This window comes from Melospiza georgiana, chromosome 3 (assembly GCF_028018845.1).
Source record: "Melospiza georgiana isolate bMelGeo1 chromosome 3, bMelGeo1.pri, whole genome shotgun sequence".
Taxonomy (NCBI): Eukaryota; Metazoa; Chordata; class Aves; order Passeriformes; family Passerellidae; genus Melospiza; species Melospiza georgiana.
The window spans coordinates 55,926,656-55,939,291 of NC_080432.1; the positions used below are offsets into that span (position 1 = coordinate 55,926,656).

The window sequence follows — 12,636 nt, forward strand, 5'->3', positions numbered from 1 at the left end:
TTTATGGGAAGGCAAGGGCAAAGGGGAAGAGGTTATTTGCTGAATTGTGGAGCAAGATCAAATAACCTTCCCTAGTCGAGGTAGCTGAAGGAACACTTTTTTTATGTCCAGCAATTTGTAGAATGGCATGATTGATTATCTTCCACTTATTAGCACAGACATAAATAAACATAAATATATCCTTTACATAGCAAATTAGGTTCTGTCCTTACTGAGGTGATTTTCTTAAATGAATTTTAAATTATGATAAACCATTCTGATAAAGAGAACCTTTTCTTTGGAGGGATAAAACCAATGTTAGAGTACTTAAAAAGTAGAGAGGTAGCCAGATGTTCTCACATGGTCAATTAGAAGTTATGGAAATTGCTTCCTTTACTCAAAGCTATTACAAAGCATGATCTTTGGAGACACTACTGTTCTCAGACTGCTGCTTGTTTAATTGAGAACAGCAGTTAGTCAGCATCTTCCAGGTCTGTACTATGGTTGGCTTTAAAGTGAGTGGGATGTCTGAGTTACACTGGCAGTAGTGGATTGTACAGTAATGGCTTGCAGTGAAGGGTAATTTAAGAGTCAAATTTTACTCTTTGCTCTGAAGTAGGAGCTATATCTAGGGTATCTGTAGGATTCTTCAAGGCAGCAAGCTGGCACCAGCATGTAGTGAAATAAACGGCTGATAAAGACAATTAGGCCTTATTTTAAACGCTTCTGTAAAACAGTATGTATTGATTACCTGAAAGTTTGTTCGTTTAAGAACTTCATCAAATGCGAGGGGGGGATTGCGGGATTGCTTTTGGCATGTAAGCTGTCCTCTAAGTAACTTGTTTTGAAGTAAGGAATGGGATAGGGAAAGTATTAAGCCTTTCTTTGTAATGAGTAATGAGTGCATGTGGTTTCTTTTGGTGTCTCAGTCTATCAGCGAGTTCTTGGATTTTTTTCTCTGTTGGAATAACTTCTTAAAACACTAAAATGAAAGTAAAAGAAAGTTGTGTCTGTGAGTCTGATGACTTAGCAATAGCAAAGGCCTTCTGTGTCTGCTTCTTGGCTGAAAAATCCTAGAAAATATAGTGGAAGAGATCACACAGAATATTTTGAGCTGGAATAAGAATCATCAAAGTCCAACTCCTGGCCCTGCAGAGGACAGCCCAAAGAATCACATGATGTGCCAGAGTGCATTGTCCAAACACTTCTTGAACTCTGTCAGACTTGGTGCCATGGCAGCTTCCCTGGTGAGCCTGTTCCAATGCTCAACCCTCCTCTGGGTGAAGAACTTTTTCTAATATTCAGCCTAAACCTCCCCTGATGCAGCTTCAGGCCATTCCCTCATGTCCTGTCCCTGTTCACCACAGAGAAGAGATCAATACCTGCCCCTCCTCTTCCTCTCATGAGAAAGTTATAACTGCAGTGACGTCTCCCTTCAGTCTTCTCCAGGCTGAACAGACCAAGAGACCTCAGCTGCCCCTCAAATGCCTTCCCCTCAAGGCCCTTCCACCATCTTCATTGCCCTCCTTTGGGCACTCCCTAACAGTTCAGTTTCTTTCTCATATTATGGCAGCCAGATCTGCCCCCAGCACTCGAGGTGAGGCTGCCCCAGTGCAGAGCAGAGCGGGACAATCCCTCTCATGCCTGGCTGGTGATGCTGAGCCTGATGCCCCCAGGTCAGGGTTGGCCCTCCTGGCTGCCAGGGCACTGCTGGCTCTTGTTCAACTTGTCATCAACCAGGGTCCCCAGGGGCCTTTCTGTGGTGCTGCTTTCCAGCATCTCTCATTCCCCAGTCTGTCCATACTTCCAGGGCTTCAGGTGCAGAATCTGGCACTTTCCCTTGTTCAAACAAGGGAATGCATTTGGTTTTTCTGGCCTCAAGCCTTAAACTCTGCCAGAGGTATTCCTGAGAGATGTTTGTCTGACCTGGAAACCAACACTGGAGGAGATTTCCTGTCTAACCCTGGCAGTTAGATTTAGTGCTTCACTATATCCAGTGGTTTTTTCACATACAATTTGCTGCAACTCAGGTTTGTTACTGAGGACTCAAGTTCTAAGAGAACATTCTATTCCTGCTTTCTTTGCAGCTTGGTGGCTTGTAGTAGTACTGGAAGTTACCTCAGTTTTTATCTCTGCTAGTCTGAGGAACCCTGCTTATTTCCCTCTTTCACATCCTGTTGGCTAGACTTCTGATAATTTCCATTACTTGTGTTTGATCCAGATTTCTCCAGCACTAAAAGCTGGATTGAGATGAGCCTTAATTGCATGGTTCCCTGCTCTGCAGCTGGCACTGAGGCTCTTGGGTCTCTCCATGCACTAAAGATATCACCCAGGTCAAATGGCACAGATCTGCTTTCCAGGAGAGGATTCTAAAAGCTGGTTGCTGCAGTGTTCAGCTCATTGGTGCTGGAGTCTCTTAAGTCATAACCCTTAAGTGTGATGGTGAAAAAGGGTAAAAAAAAAACATTTAGTGCAGAGAGCTAAGTGGATATGAGCAGCCATATTACTTATAAGATGCCAGTGGAACAAATTATTTAGAAATGTCTGTTAGTAGAAACTAATTGAATAGTGTGTAGATTGGAATATATGAAGCAGGGTGCAGCCAAGACTTAATGAGAGAGAGAGAGAGAGAAGGAATTGGCATGTGGAATCCCTCATCTGTTTCCTTCCCAAAATAGCGTGTTTCTAGGGCCAGGAGGGGTAGGAGTAGAACGATGGAACAACTGGACACACAAACACAGTTCAGCGTAATTATGTCAAAGAACAATGATGACGTTGTTAAATGGCTATAGAGGGTTGCCACAACTCCCAGGAAGCCCAGTGGCAAATGGTGTGAGTAAAAGGAAGTGTTTCCATGTGGTTTGGCATTCAGTGGTCATTGGTCACTAGCCAACCCTCTCAGCCCTCACTATTCTGTTTGTAACAGTGGTGTTTTCGATGGCTGAGTTTGAAATGCCAAGTGGCACATTAGCATGCAAGTGCTGCAATGTTTTTCTGGTCAAAATGTGGGGTTGGGACTCTGATCTCAGCTCACATTTCAGTTTCAGTGTGGTGATAGGGATAGGGTGAATATGCTTAGCTGTGGCCCCTGAGAAATGCATCACAGGTGTGGTTCACCTCCACTACTTTTCAGGGATAGCATGCCCATGGGTACATGAAGGGTAGGGTGCTCATTTCAGCAAGGGCCTTGTGACATTTTGTGTGTGGATGGCAACACAAAAGTGAGTTCACCCTGGAGAGCAGTGTGCTGGGACAGGGAAAAGACCTAGTTTTATTAGGAAGGTCTCTGTCTTTATTCTACCCTGTTGGTGCAGATGCAGAATGGAGATCAATACTAATGATAGATTATTGTAAAAATGCATCATTTCTCAAAACCAGCAAATGTAAGCAACTTCTCATGTTAAATCCCTTCAGAGGATAAATAAAGAAAATAAGCAATAAAAAGCATGCACAGATGGATGCTATTCTGATAGTAACATATTGAAAATGTTAAGAGGATTGCTAATCGCACAAAATTGTATGCAGTGAGGTCACAAGCAGAGTACTGCACTGTAAAGGTTTTCCATTTGTGGGTTAGCTCAAAACTCTCTAATTTGACTAATGTATCATCAAAGGTGTTCTGTCTTGGATGGCAGGCTTGTTGTCTGTCATATATGTGATTTTGTCGATATAGTGGCACAATAGAAGATACATGTACTGCATTAAGAATTAGTAGTTAGAATGATGTTCCTTTGTTTTCTGCACGGGGACAGAAAACAAATAAGTAACTTTTATATAAGAGAAGTGGTTACTCTAAGAAATGTGTAGGATTATGGTAGAATCTAAGCAGTCTCTTGGAGACTACTGTTATTTTTTTAAATTTGGAGGTAAATTTTTTTATTTTTGGATGATAAATTGAGCATAATTCAGGAGAGCCTGGAATGTGATAATTGTTTAATTGCTATAATTGCACATGCATTTTCTGCTGAAGTACACTTTTTAACATATGTGATTCTTCCGTTCTTGACCTAATAACAATACAAATTTTAATAAGGTCGAAACTTAAATATGTAACTGCTGCCTAGGTTTTAATACAAACTGAAGCAGTGAGAAGTAGTATTTTTCATAGAATTTAATTCTCATCTGTTACTCTAGGAAGAGCATGGATGATAACTTTGAGCCAATTCTTTGGAGCCCTATAAAATTAAGAAAGTGCTGGGAAGCCTGCAGTTTTGTCCTTGTCATAGAAAAATAGTAGCTTGGCATCTTGGTTATCTGCTGTTCTACATTGTAGTCTTGTTGATTTGTCCTTGGGCAGAACAGACAGATATATTTTATGAAAAGAGGAGGAAGAAGAACCATTGGAGAGGTGGATTTTACTTTTTGTTGAGAGACTATTTCTCTCCCCCCAGGTAAAACAGGACCCTTTATCACTGTTTAACTTTTTTTTTATTATTTTTTATTTAATTTCTAGCTGATAAATTTAGACGGAAACTGGAAGAACTGGAGAAGGAGAAAAATTCTTTAAAATTTCAGCTTCCTTCAAGGCATCCCTCTGTTAGCAGTTTTTTGGATAGGTTCATGACCCAAGTTCAGGCAACATTGCACTGGGCTGCTGATAATTGGTAAGTTTGTTGATTCATTATTGTGTAAAATGGTGCTTTTGTTTTTCTCAAAATGCAGAATACACTTATGAATATCTATAATAAAGAGTTTTAATGACCATCTAATGTGTCCATATGGAGCTTGTTTATGAAAATCCCACACTGTCCCCCCCATTTTTTTTTTCTTTCTACAATTCTTTCAGAACTCCCCTCAGAAACATTGATCATGATGAACTGGCAAATTAAATGGAATGTTTCTCATTGATGTTGAGTGGGAATGGGATTGAATCCTTGACACGGCAGCTTGAGCATACAACAGCAACGCAGCTTGAGCAATGCTTCCCTGTGGAGTTAATTCTGATGCTCCCTTTCAGGCAATGAAAGGATATTTAAATATAAAATAAAAATCAGATTATTTTTCGATGTGAATAGATCTTTGGGAACTTCCTTTTGTGTGCCACTTCTTAGATAGCAATATTGAGCTCAGCACTGTACAAAGTCACAAAAATAAATTCTAAACCTCATCTTGAAGGGATAACTTCAAAGATGGGAGGAAAGTGAGATGTGTCAGATGGCTGAAGAGAGATAGGTTAGGGAAAAAAATAGTCTCTATTTCTTGGTCTGTCTTAATCTGTGCTCCTAGTTACTGTTGTTAGAAGAGGATGCTTCATAGGAATTGAAAGCTATTCTCAAATGCAATCACAGAAATGAAAGAAGAGAAGCCTTTTGTTTTCTGGCAGCTTGTTAATATAAAGGCTGCAGTGTGCTAGTCAATACCTTCATGTGTAATTTTTGACAGACTTGAAAATTAGATAAAATCACTACAGATAATATGATTTTTTCTGAAACTGGAGAATTGGAAGGTATTTTTAGTCTGTATTTATAGCATCTAGTAATAAGGGAGGTTTATAAGAAGCTGTATTCCTTCTGAGCTGTTTCCTTCTACCATCTGAGGCTCTAAGAGGCTGTTTTACCATTCCTTAAGGATTAGGATAAACCATTCTCTATTATTTCATTAATATATGTTTGGTCTATGCATTAATTTGTAATAATGATTTTGACATTAGAAGTAGTGTTGTCGTCTTTGTCATGGAAATTGAGTCACTAAAGCATTCCTTAGATACGGTTTGCTTATTTTTATCCTGTAAAATGTATATAATATAGAAATAAATATATATACATATATATAAATATAAATATGTAAGTATATAATATATAAAATATAATGCTTTTATATATATAATAGATGTTATATTTATGAAAGTGTTCCTGTTCTTTGGGTGATTACATCTGTAACTCTTCTCTTTGCACAGGTCTGAGCAGTGCCAGTCTTCAGGGTCAGATAGATATCCTCTTCCCTTTTCTGTCTTGTGCACACTCCTTTCTTTGAGCTTAAGTTCAACTACTGTTGTTGTGACACCCTTTTATTTGCTTGCTTGATTCTTGTGGCCTTTTATGTTGCTTTGTCTGTGGCCTGACTCATTGATGCAACAAGAGTACCCTTTGTCTTCTGTACAGGGGTTTAAGTCCTTTCTGTTCCAGCCATATTTTTAGATGCTACAGTGGCAAACATAACTTCCTCCTCAAGGAAAATTTGTAGGCTTCAGTTTTTGTATTCATTTTTAATTGGAACAAAAGCAGTATACCCAAGAAGAATTTTTTTTTTGCCTAGAAAATTAAAAAGATGATCAGACTAGCCTTAGAAGATTAGATCATGGTAATATTACTGTAGTCAAGGCAATCTCATTGTTTTGCAAGAAAAGTGTGGATGGCAGCTTATTTAAGATATGGAGCTGAAATTCGTGCCTCAGTTTTGTTTTATTTGATTAAATTATGAAATGAGTTTTTAAGTGAATGGATTTGATATTGATACAGAATATTGGGGTCTTGTGGTGGGAGCCAGATTTGGTTATGTTTAGCTTAGGAACAGCAAATGTTGTGGTTGTGCAATCAGTCAGGTTTGGTGAGATCAGAAGGATCTTGTTTGTCTTCCAGCAGTACCAAGTAGACAGATACACATGGAATTTCCAAGGTTCTGAAAAGAAACTATGTTTACAATGGAATTTTTTCTAAATTTTGTCCAGCCACTTGGAAATTTATTATGTACATCTCTAGGAATGATACAGCTCCAGCTTGAAGAAGGTGCCTTCAGAGCTGCTGGGAAGTGTGGTTGGTTGGAGCCACAGGAACCTGTGATGTCTGTAAGGCACAGTGATGGCCCAGCACCTCATAATAGTGATCTCTCTTTGGTGCATGCTGTTAATACAGAAATGCAGTTGCACTGTCACTATGTCTATCTTGCTTAATGATGCCTGTGTTAGTGCTGAAGCTTTATTTTGCTTTTTCAGTACATTCTGCAGCCCATAGAGCGGGAGTAAAGCAAGTGTGTCTTTTGATGGTCCTGCAGAATAGATGAAAACCTCTTGTTCTACACACTTGTTAAACACCTGTGCATGGAGATCATAATTGTGTGATTAATCATGCTTAAGCCAGACTTATGATGCATGTTTTATATGTGGCATGGATGGATTTGCTTTGCAAGATTACAGTGGGAAATCATGCCTCAAAACACTTCGTTCGAGATGCAGTATTTTTTAAAGAAGATACTGAAATATATCTGTACTCTTTATGTGGAGATGCATGCACTTGTCTCTAAAGATGGACACAGAAACACAATTGCCCTTTGCAAGTGCACGTGCTCTTAGGAGGGAACATGGAAATGAAAATGGGTCTGCATTGTTTGCAGGTGCATTTTGAGAGGCAGATTATGGAATTGATACTTAACATAATGTGCTGATTACCTTGGAGTCCAGTCATGCAAAGATTTACAACTGAGGGTTGCACAGATGACTGGGAGGAAGCCCACTGATTGTGATTTTGAAAGAACTCGCTGTGCAAGAGAGAAGTAAAATTTGGCATTGTGGAGCAAACACTCCAGATGATCTCTAATGTAGTCTCCAAAAGCTGACAGAAGCTGCAAAAATGGCTTTGGCAAGTTTCTAAACTTCTGTCTAAGAGATTTTTCTCTGTATTGATAGAAACTACATGCCTTAGTTTTGTCTCTTTCAAGGCAGTGATGGATAAATTTCTGAAATATGAAAAAGCTGGGGGAAGCCTGAAGCTATACAAGCTTTCCATTTTCTTTCTTCATCATGTTGTAAAAACAGTGCAAATGTTTGAGATAATAAAGGAAGATATGCCAAGGGAAAAAAACCCTCTTGTTCTCTAACTGTATCTGTTTGAAATGTAATCATTCTGGTGGTGCAGTGTTATGACTCTAAAGGTAACATGTAGCATTCTGATCAGTTTAATCCTTAAGACACTGAAACTCATGAAAACCACTAATTTTTAGCTGTTGTTTTTTTGTTTTGGTTTTTTTTTTTTTTTTTTCCAAAGGGTTAGACATGAGGAAAATGGTCTTTGTCAAGAAAAAGAGCTCAGACTTTTGAGATCAACTTCCCAGGAGAGGACGCAGGTTTCAGCCAGAAAACGAAACCAGCTTTTTCAAGAAAAGAAGCGACTACAGGTAACAGGACTGCAAAGTTGTGCATAGGAGCCAGTGCTGTGTGGGGAAAACCTTGTAAGCTGTCACACAGAATTAAATAAATTTATTGTAATAGCGACTTTGCTTCTGTGTAGTAATTAGAGCCTTGGCTGGAGTCCAGTCGATAATCTAAGTGATGATTGGAGATGGCAGCCACAGGAGTTGTGTTAATCTCATTACAGAAATGCAGAGCTGGAAGGTTTGGTGGCTTGTGTGCATGCTTAAACTTTCCTCATTATCTTTTTAAACATGCTCTTTGTTATAATTTGATGTTTTAATATTACACTGATCTTCCAAAGTTTTTATTTGAAGACAAAAAGTTTTCATCCGTTTCTGGTTAGAATTTACTATAAATGCATGATTTACCAGCTTTTATTCCTGAAAGATGATTGATGCTTTTCATAAGGATGAAGGAATCATCACGGAGCAGTTAGCATTTGCTAACAATAGCATTACAATGACACATGATGTCACAACGTGATAGTTTGGCAAATGGAATGTTTCAAGATGGCATTAGTCCAATTTGAAGTCTGCAAGCCTTCTAAGAAAAATTTAGCTTTTTCTTTTCACCATCCTTCAAAAATCTCAATATACTGTCTAGTTATGTCTCTTTTATACCTTTTATACCTTGGTGATCACACTCAGTAAAGTGCACCTTAGAGAGCTAATTTTTCTTTTTTTTCTCTGGTCTCATCTTGAAATATTTTTTTTTGGGATATTTTCATTCCTTTGGTGGATCCAAAATTATAGTCTCTGTGTGTGTGCACACATAAATTTATATATATAAAAAAACCTGCAGAGAAATAGAGAAAAACATCTTATGTGGTCATTGCAAAATTGTACTTAGGTGAAGAAATGTATTTTTTTATCCTATTCATCTCCTTTGTATTTTTTAGGTTCATTTCATCAACAAGAGGAGAAATAGTGTAGTTCAGCATTATAAGCATGTAGAAAATTTTTTAATTCTAGGCATCCAAGAGCCACCTCAAGATGTTGAACTGAAAACTGCTGTACTTAAGACTCCACAACAGCTAATTTTTACAGTTGCTCAAGCTGAATCTTTATTCTTCTGTGGTTATACTAGGGAAAAATTACCCACACCATTATACAGGCATGCTATTTATTAGCATTTTATTAAAATTACTGGGAATTCAAGATTCTGGGGAATGCTGATCTGTGGTGGTTGTATGCACCCAGGAATCCCTAAGGATTGCTCCTGTCCAAAATCTTGCATGATCAGAAGTAATTATTTTTAAATTTTCCTCAGCCCCACTTCACTTTTTCTTCTGCTCTCTTTTGTTGGTTCTGCATTTGTATTCAGGGATTTGAAAACCTGTGACAGTATCTATAATTTATGTATTAATATTTCTGTTGCAATCTCTACTGCATGGAGACCATCAGTCCATAACTGAGGCTGGAGGTGTACAGTCAGTGCTGATTAGCTGTTGTGTTGGAAATCCCAGTTTAAACTCAAATCTGCAGAGTAGAACTCCAGCTTATGTTTAGTCATATGAATATCATCTGCTGCTCCATGTTGAGACTTTAGGCCCTTTTTATCTGTCCCTGGAGGCTGACCAAGAGCATGCTAAAGGCTTCTTTGCATTTCTGGAAAAGAATGCGGGAGTATTCGAGTTTACTGATTAAAATTTCCATGCTTCCAAGAATGCCTGTGAACTATTCCTGAGCAGAGCAGCTTTCTTTCTGTGAATGCAGATTGTGTGCTTCTAGTATCTATTTATGTTGTACATTTCAATACTAAAAGTGTGATTATAAAACCAGATTCTGTTCATCTTGCTTTCTGTTCCCATGTAGGTTGCTTATTGCAGTGATTGCAATTACTACATTTTCACAGAGTATGGAGGTCTCTGTATTAAGTAGGGCCTATTAAGATTTTGGCAGTATTCCCAAGCCAGTAAAACAGAGACAGAATTGTCCTTTGTGCACACTAAAAGCCTAATTTGAGACTGAAAGAAACAAAACTGATGTTTTTGGTCTGCTGACCTTTCTGTCCTTGACAAATGCCTGTGGACTGAAACATGGGCTACACCATTCTCTTCTTGCTGTGTCTAAAACCATAGAAGGAGGAAAGTAATTGAGGAAACCTAGTGCGCAGGACTATTAGAAGTTGAAATTTTGGAGCTATTCAACCTTTGAATGTACAAGGACCATATCTTGTTCTAAGTAATACTTGAGAAAGCTGGTTACAGTGCAGCAAACCTGAAAATATGTTTGTTAACAAAATTTGTGAACTAAACTTCATGCAAATTGCATTGAAAACATTAAAATAATGTTAAAGTTATCAAGTGAAACTCTAAAAAGCAAAGAAATGCCAAAGTCTGTTATTTGTGCATAGTACATATGTTTTATAAGAGTCTGTAATATTGAATTATGCCTTTTAGATCCCTGCCTCATACATAACTGAAGTGTCTGTTCAGATATTCAGAGTACTATTTTATCTTCATTACTCAGTATTTGACCCCAGAACCCTTATACTGTGTGCCACTCAAACCTTCTTTTGAATAGAAGTTTATTAATTTGTGAGTGGGCTCCTTTTATAGTATTAATCAACATGGCATCTTAGTGATTCAAACCCACTTAATTTTATCTCTGCAACACCATTTCGGGTGTTACTGCCATTTGCTCAGCTGCAGAATGGAGAAATGAATTGCCATAAAAAGCCATATGGTTGATTCTAACATCAGTTTTGTAATGCCTAGTTTTTTACTTATTAAAGATTTGGTTTTTTGTTTTTCATTTTTATTTTTAGTTGGACTGAATGTGATCAGAGTTTGAAATTGAGCTTTGAATTCTGTTGAGAGCCTATAGATAGCATGTCAGAGATCTCTTGCAGGTTGTATAGAAAATTATGAACATACAATCTGTGGCTATGTGTGGACATAATAGTTTAAATGGCTTGCAAAGTTTCACAGAGACAGTAAGAAGTGTAGGAATCGAATCATATTCTCCAGCATGATGTTCAGCTGTTTGATGACAACTTTAACTCAGCAACCCAGTTTCCTTCAACAAGTGCTGCTTCCTTGGATGCAAGCTATCTGTTGGGTTTTCAAGAAAAAACCTGTGCGAGGATGATGTACAAATTAATGAAGATTTTTTTTTTTTTTTTATCTTTTGGCCTCCTCACTTCAGGAAGGACATAGAGATGCTTGAGCACATCCAAAAAAGGGCAATGAAGCTGGTGAAGGGTCTGGAGCACAAGTTTGATGAGGAGCAGCTTAGGGATGTGGGAGTGTTTAGCTGGGAGAAAAGGAGTCTCAGTGGCAACCTTATCACTCTCTACCTGAGAGGAGGTTGTAGCCAGGTTGGTCTCTCCTCCCAAGTAATAATTGACAGGAAAAGAGGAAATGGCCTCAAGCTGTACCAGGGGAGAATAAGACTGGACATGAGGAAGAATTTCTTCACTGAAAGGGTGGTCAAGGCTTTGGAGTAGGCTGCCCAGGGAGGTGGTAGAGTCACCATCCCTGGAAATGGTCAAGAAATGGCTTGACATAGCACTTAGTGCTCTGGTTTAGTTGACAAGGTGCTGTTCAGTCAAAGCTGGGCACAATGATCTTGGAGCTCTTTTTCAGCATTAATGATCCTACAGTTCTATGGTTCTAAAAATTGTTTTGCTCTTGCAAGAAACATCAATATCATAATGCACACAATTTGCACTTTAAAAAAGTGAGTGCAACTGATGTTGAAGTTCTGTGCATTTTAAGTCAAGGGAAGGATTTTGTGCTTTTAGTTAATATGAAATGTTAATTATCAGAAGGACTGATTAGGTAGTAAGTGATTCTCTGCTTGCATCCTGTGCTTCATATTGAATTGGAACCATTAGATAAACCATTGCAGGGATATTCTGCAGGATAGATGTTTGATCAGGTTAGCTGCCAGTCTGTAGAACAAGATTCTGTTGCCATGGGTGATCTGACATTTGTTTTTTTGGTGGAAGTTTTTAGCTTGTGAACTTGTGAAATACCTATGTATTTTAAAAGTGGAAGAGGACTGAGAGTAGGTGTTGGAAGAGGAACGTGAAGTGTGGTGCTGAGCTGGAGGTGGTGAGTTTCAGACTGCTGGAAGCGCTAGAGTTTCTGAGTACAACTGAAATAAGAGTTTTTGTGTGTCAGCAAGAAGATGCCTCATTTAATGTTTGCTGAATTGGACATATTTAATTCATGCTACTTCTGACACTTGTACTGTTTTTTCTTAGGGGCGAGTGGGTTTCTTTTATAAGATTCATAGTAAACTTTGGTTTCTGTTCTATGCAGAAAGAAATTGAAGATCTCCGAACAAGACTGGCCATATTAGAAGGAAAAGATCAACAGCTGAGAAGAGAAATTGAAGAACAAGATAGGCTTATTCAGTCACAGGACTGTGAACTGGCTGCTTTACTTGGCTGCATTTCTTTGAGGGAACTGCAGGAAATAAGCAAGGCTGTGGATGACACCTTAGCATCCTCCTATCGGATTCCACTCAGTTTAGATCTTCCAGGACCAATAAAGAGGTATTTAAATTCCAATTTAGATGTGA

At 38.5% G+C, this 12,636-nt stretch overlaps 1 protein-coding gene across 2 annotated transcripts in view; it reads left to right on the forward strand.

Annotated features, from left to right (window-relative positions):
* Positions 1–12,636, forward strand: part of DISC1 (DISC1 scaffold protein) — a 169,429-nt gene that overhangs the window by 32,494 nt on the left and 124,299 nt on the right. For both annotated transcript variants that reach the window (XR_009114279.1, XM_058021063.1), the window contains exons 4-6: positions 4,433–4,583; positions 7,959–8,088; positions 12,375–12,610. Coding sequence is in view for 1 of the 2 variants with exons in the window: in XM_058021063.1 (XP_057877046.1) it covers positions 4,433–4,583; positions 7,959–8,088; positions 12,375–12,610 (517 nt within the window). In the remaining variant the exon portion in view is untranslated. The remainder of the gene's footprint in view (positions 1–4,432; positions 4,584–7,958; positions 8,089–12,374; positions 12,611–12,636) is intronic.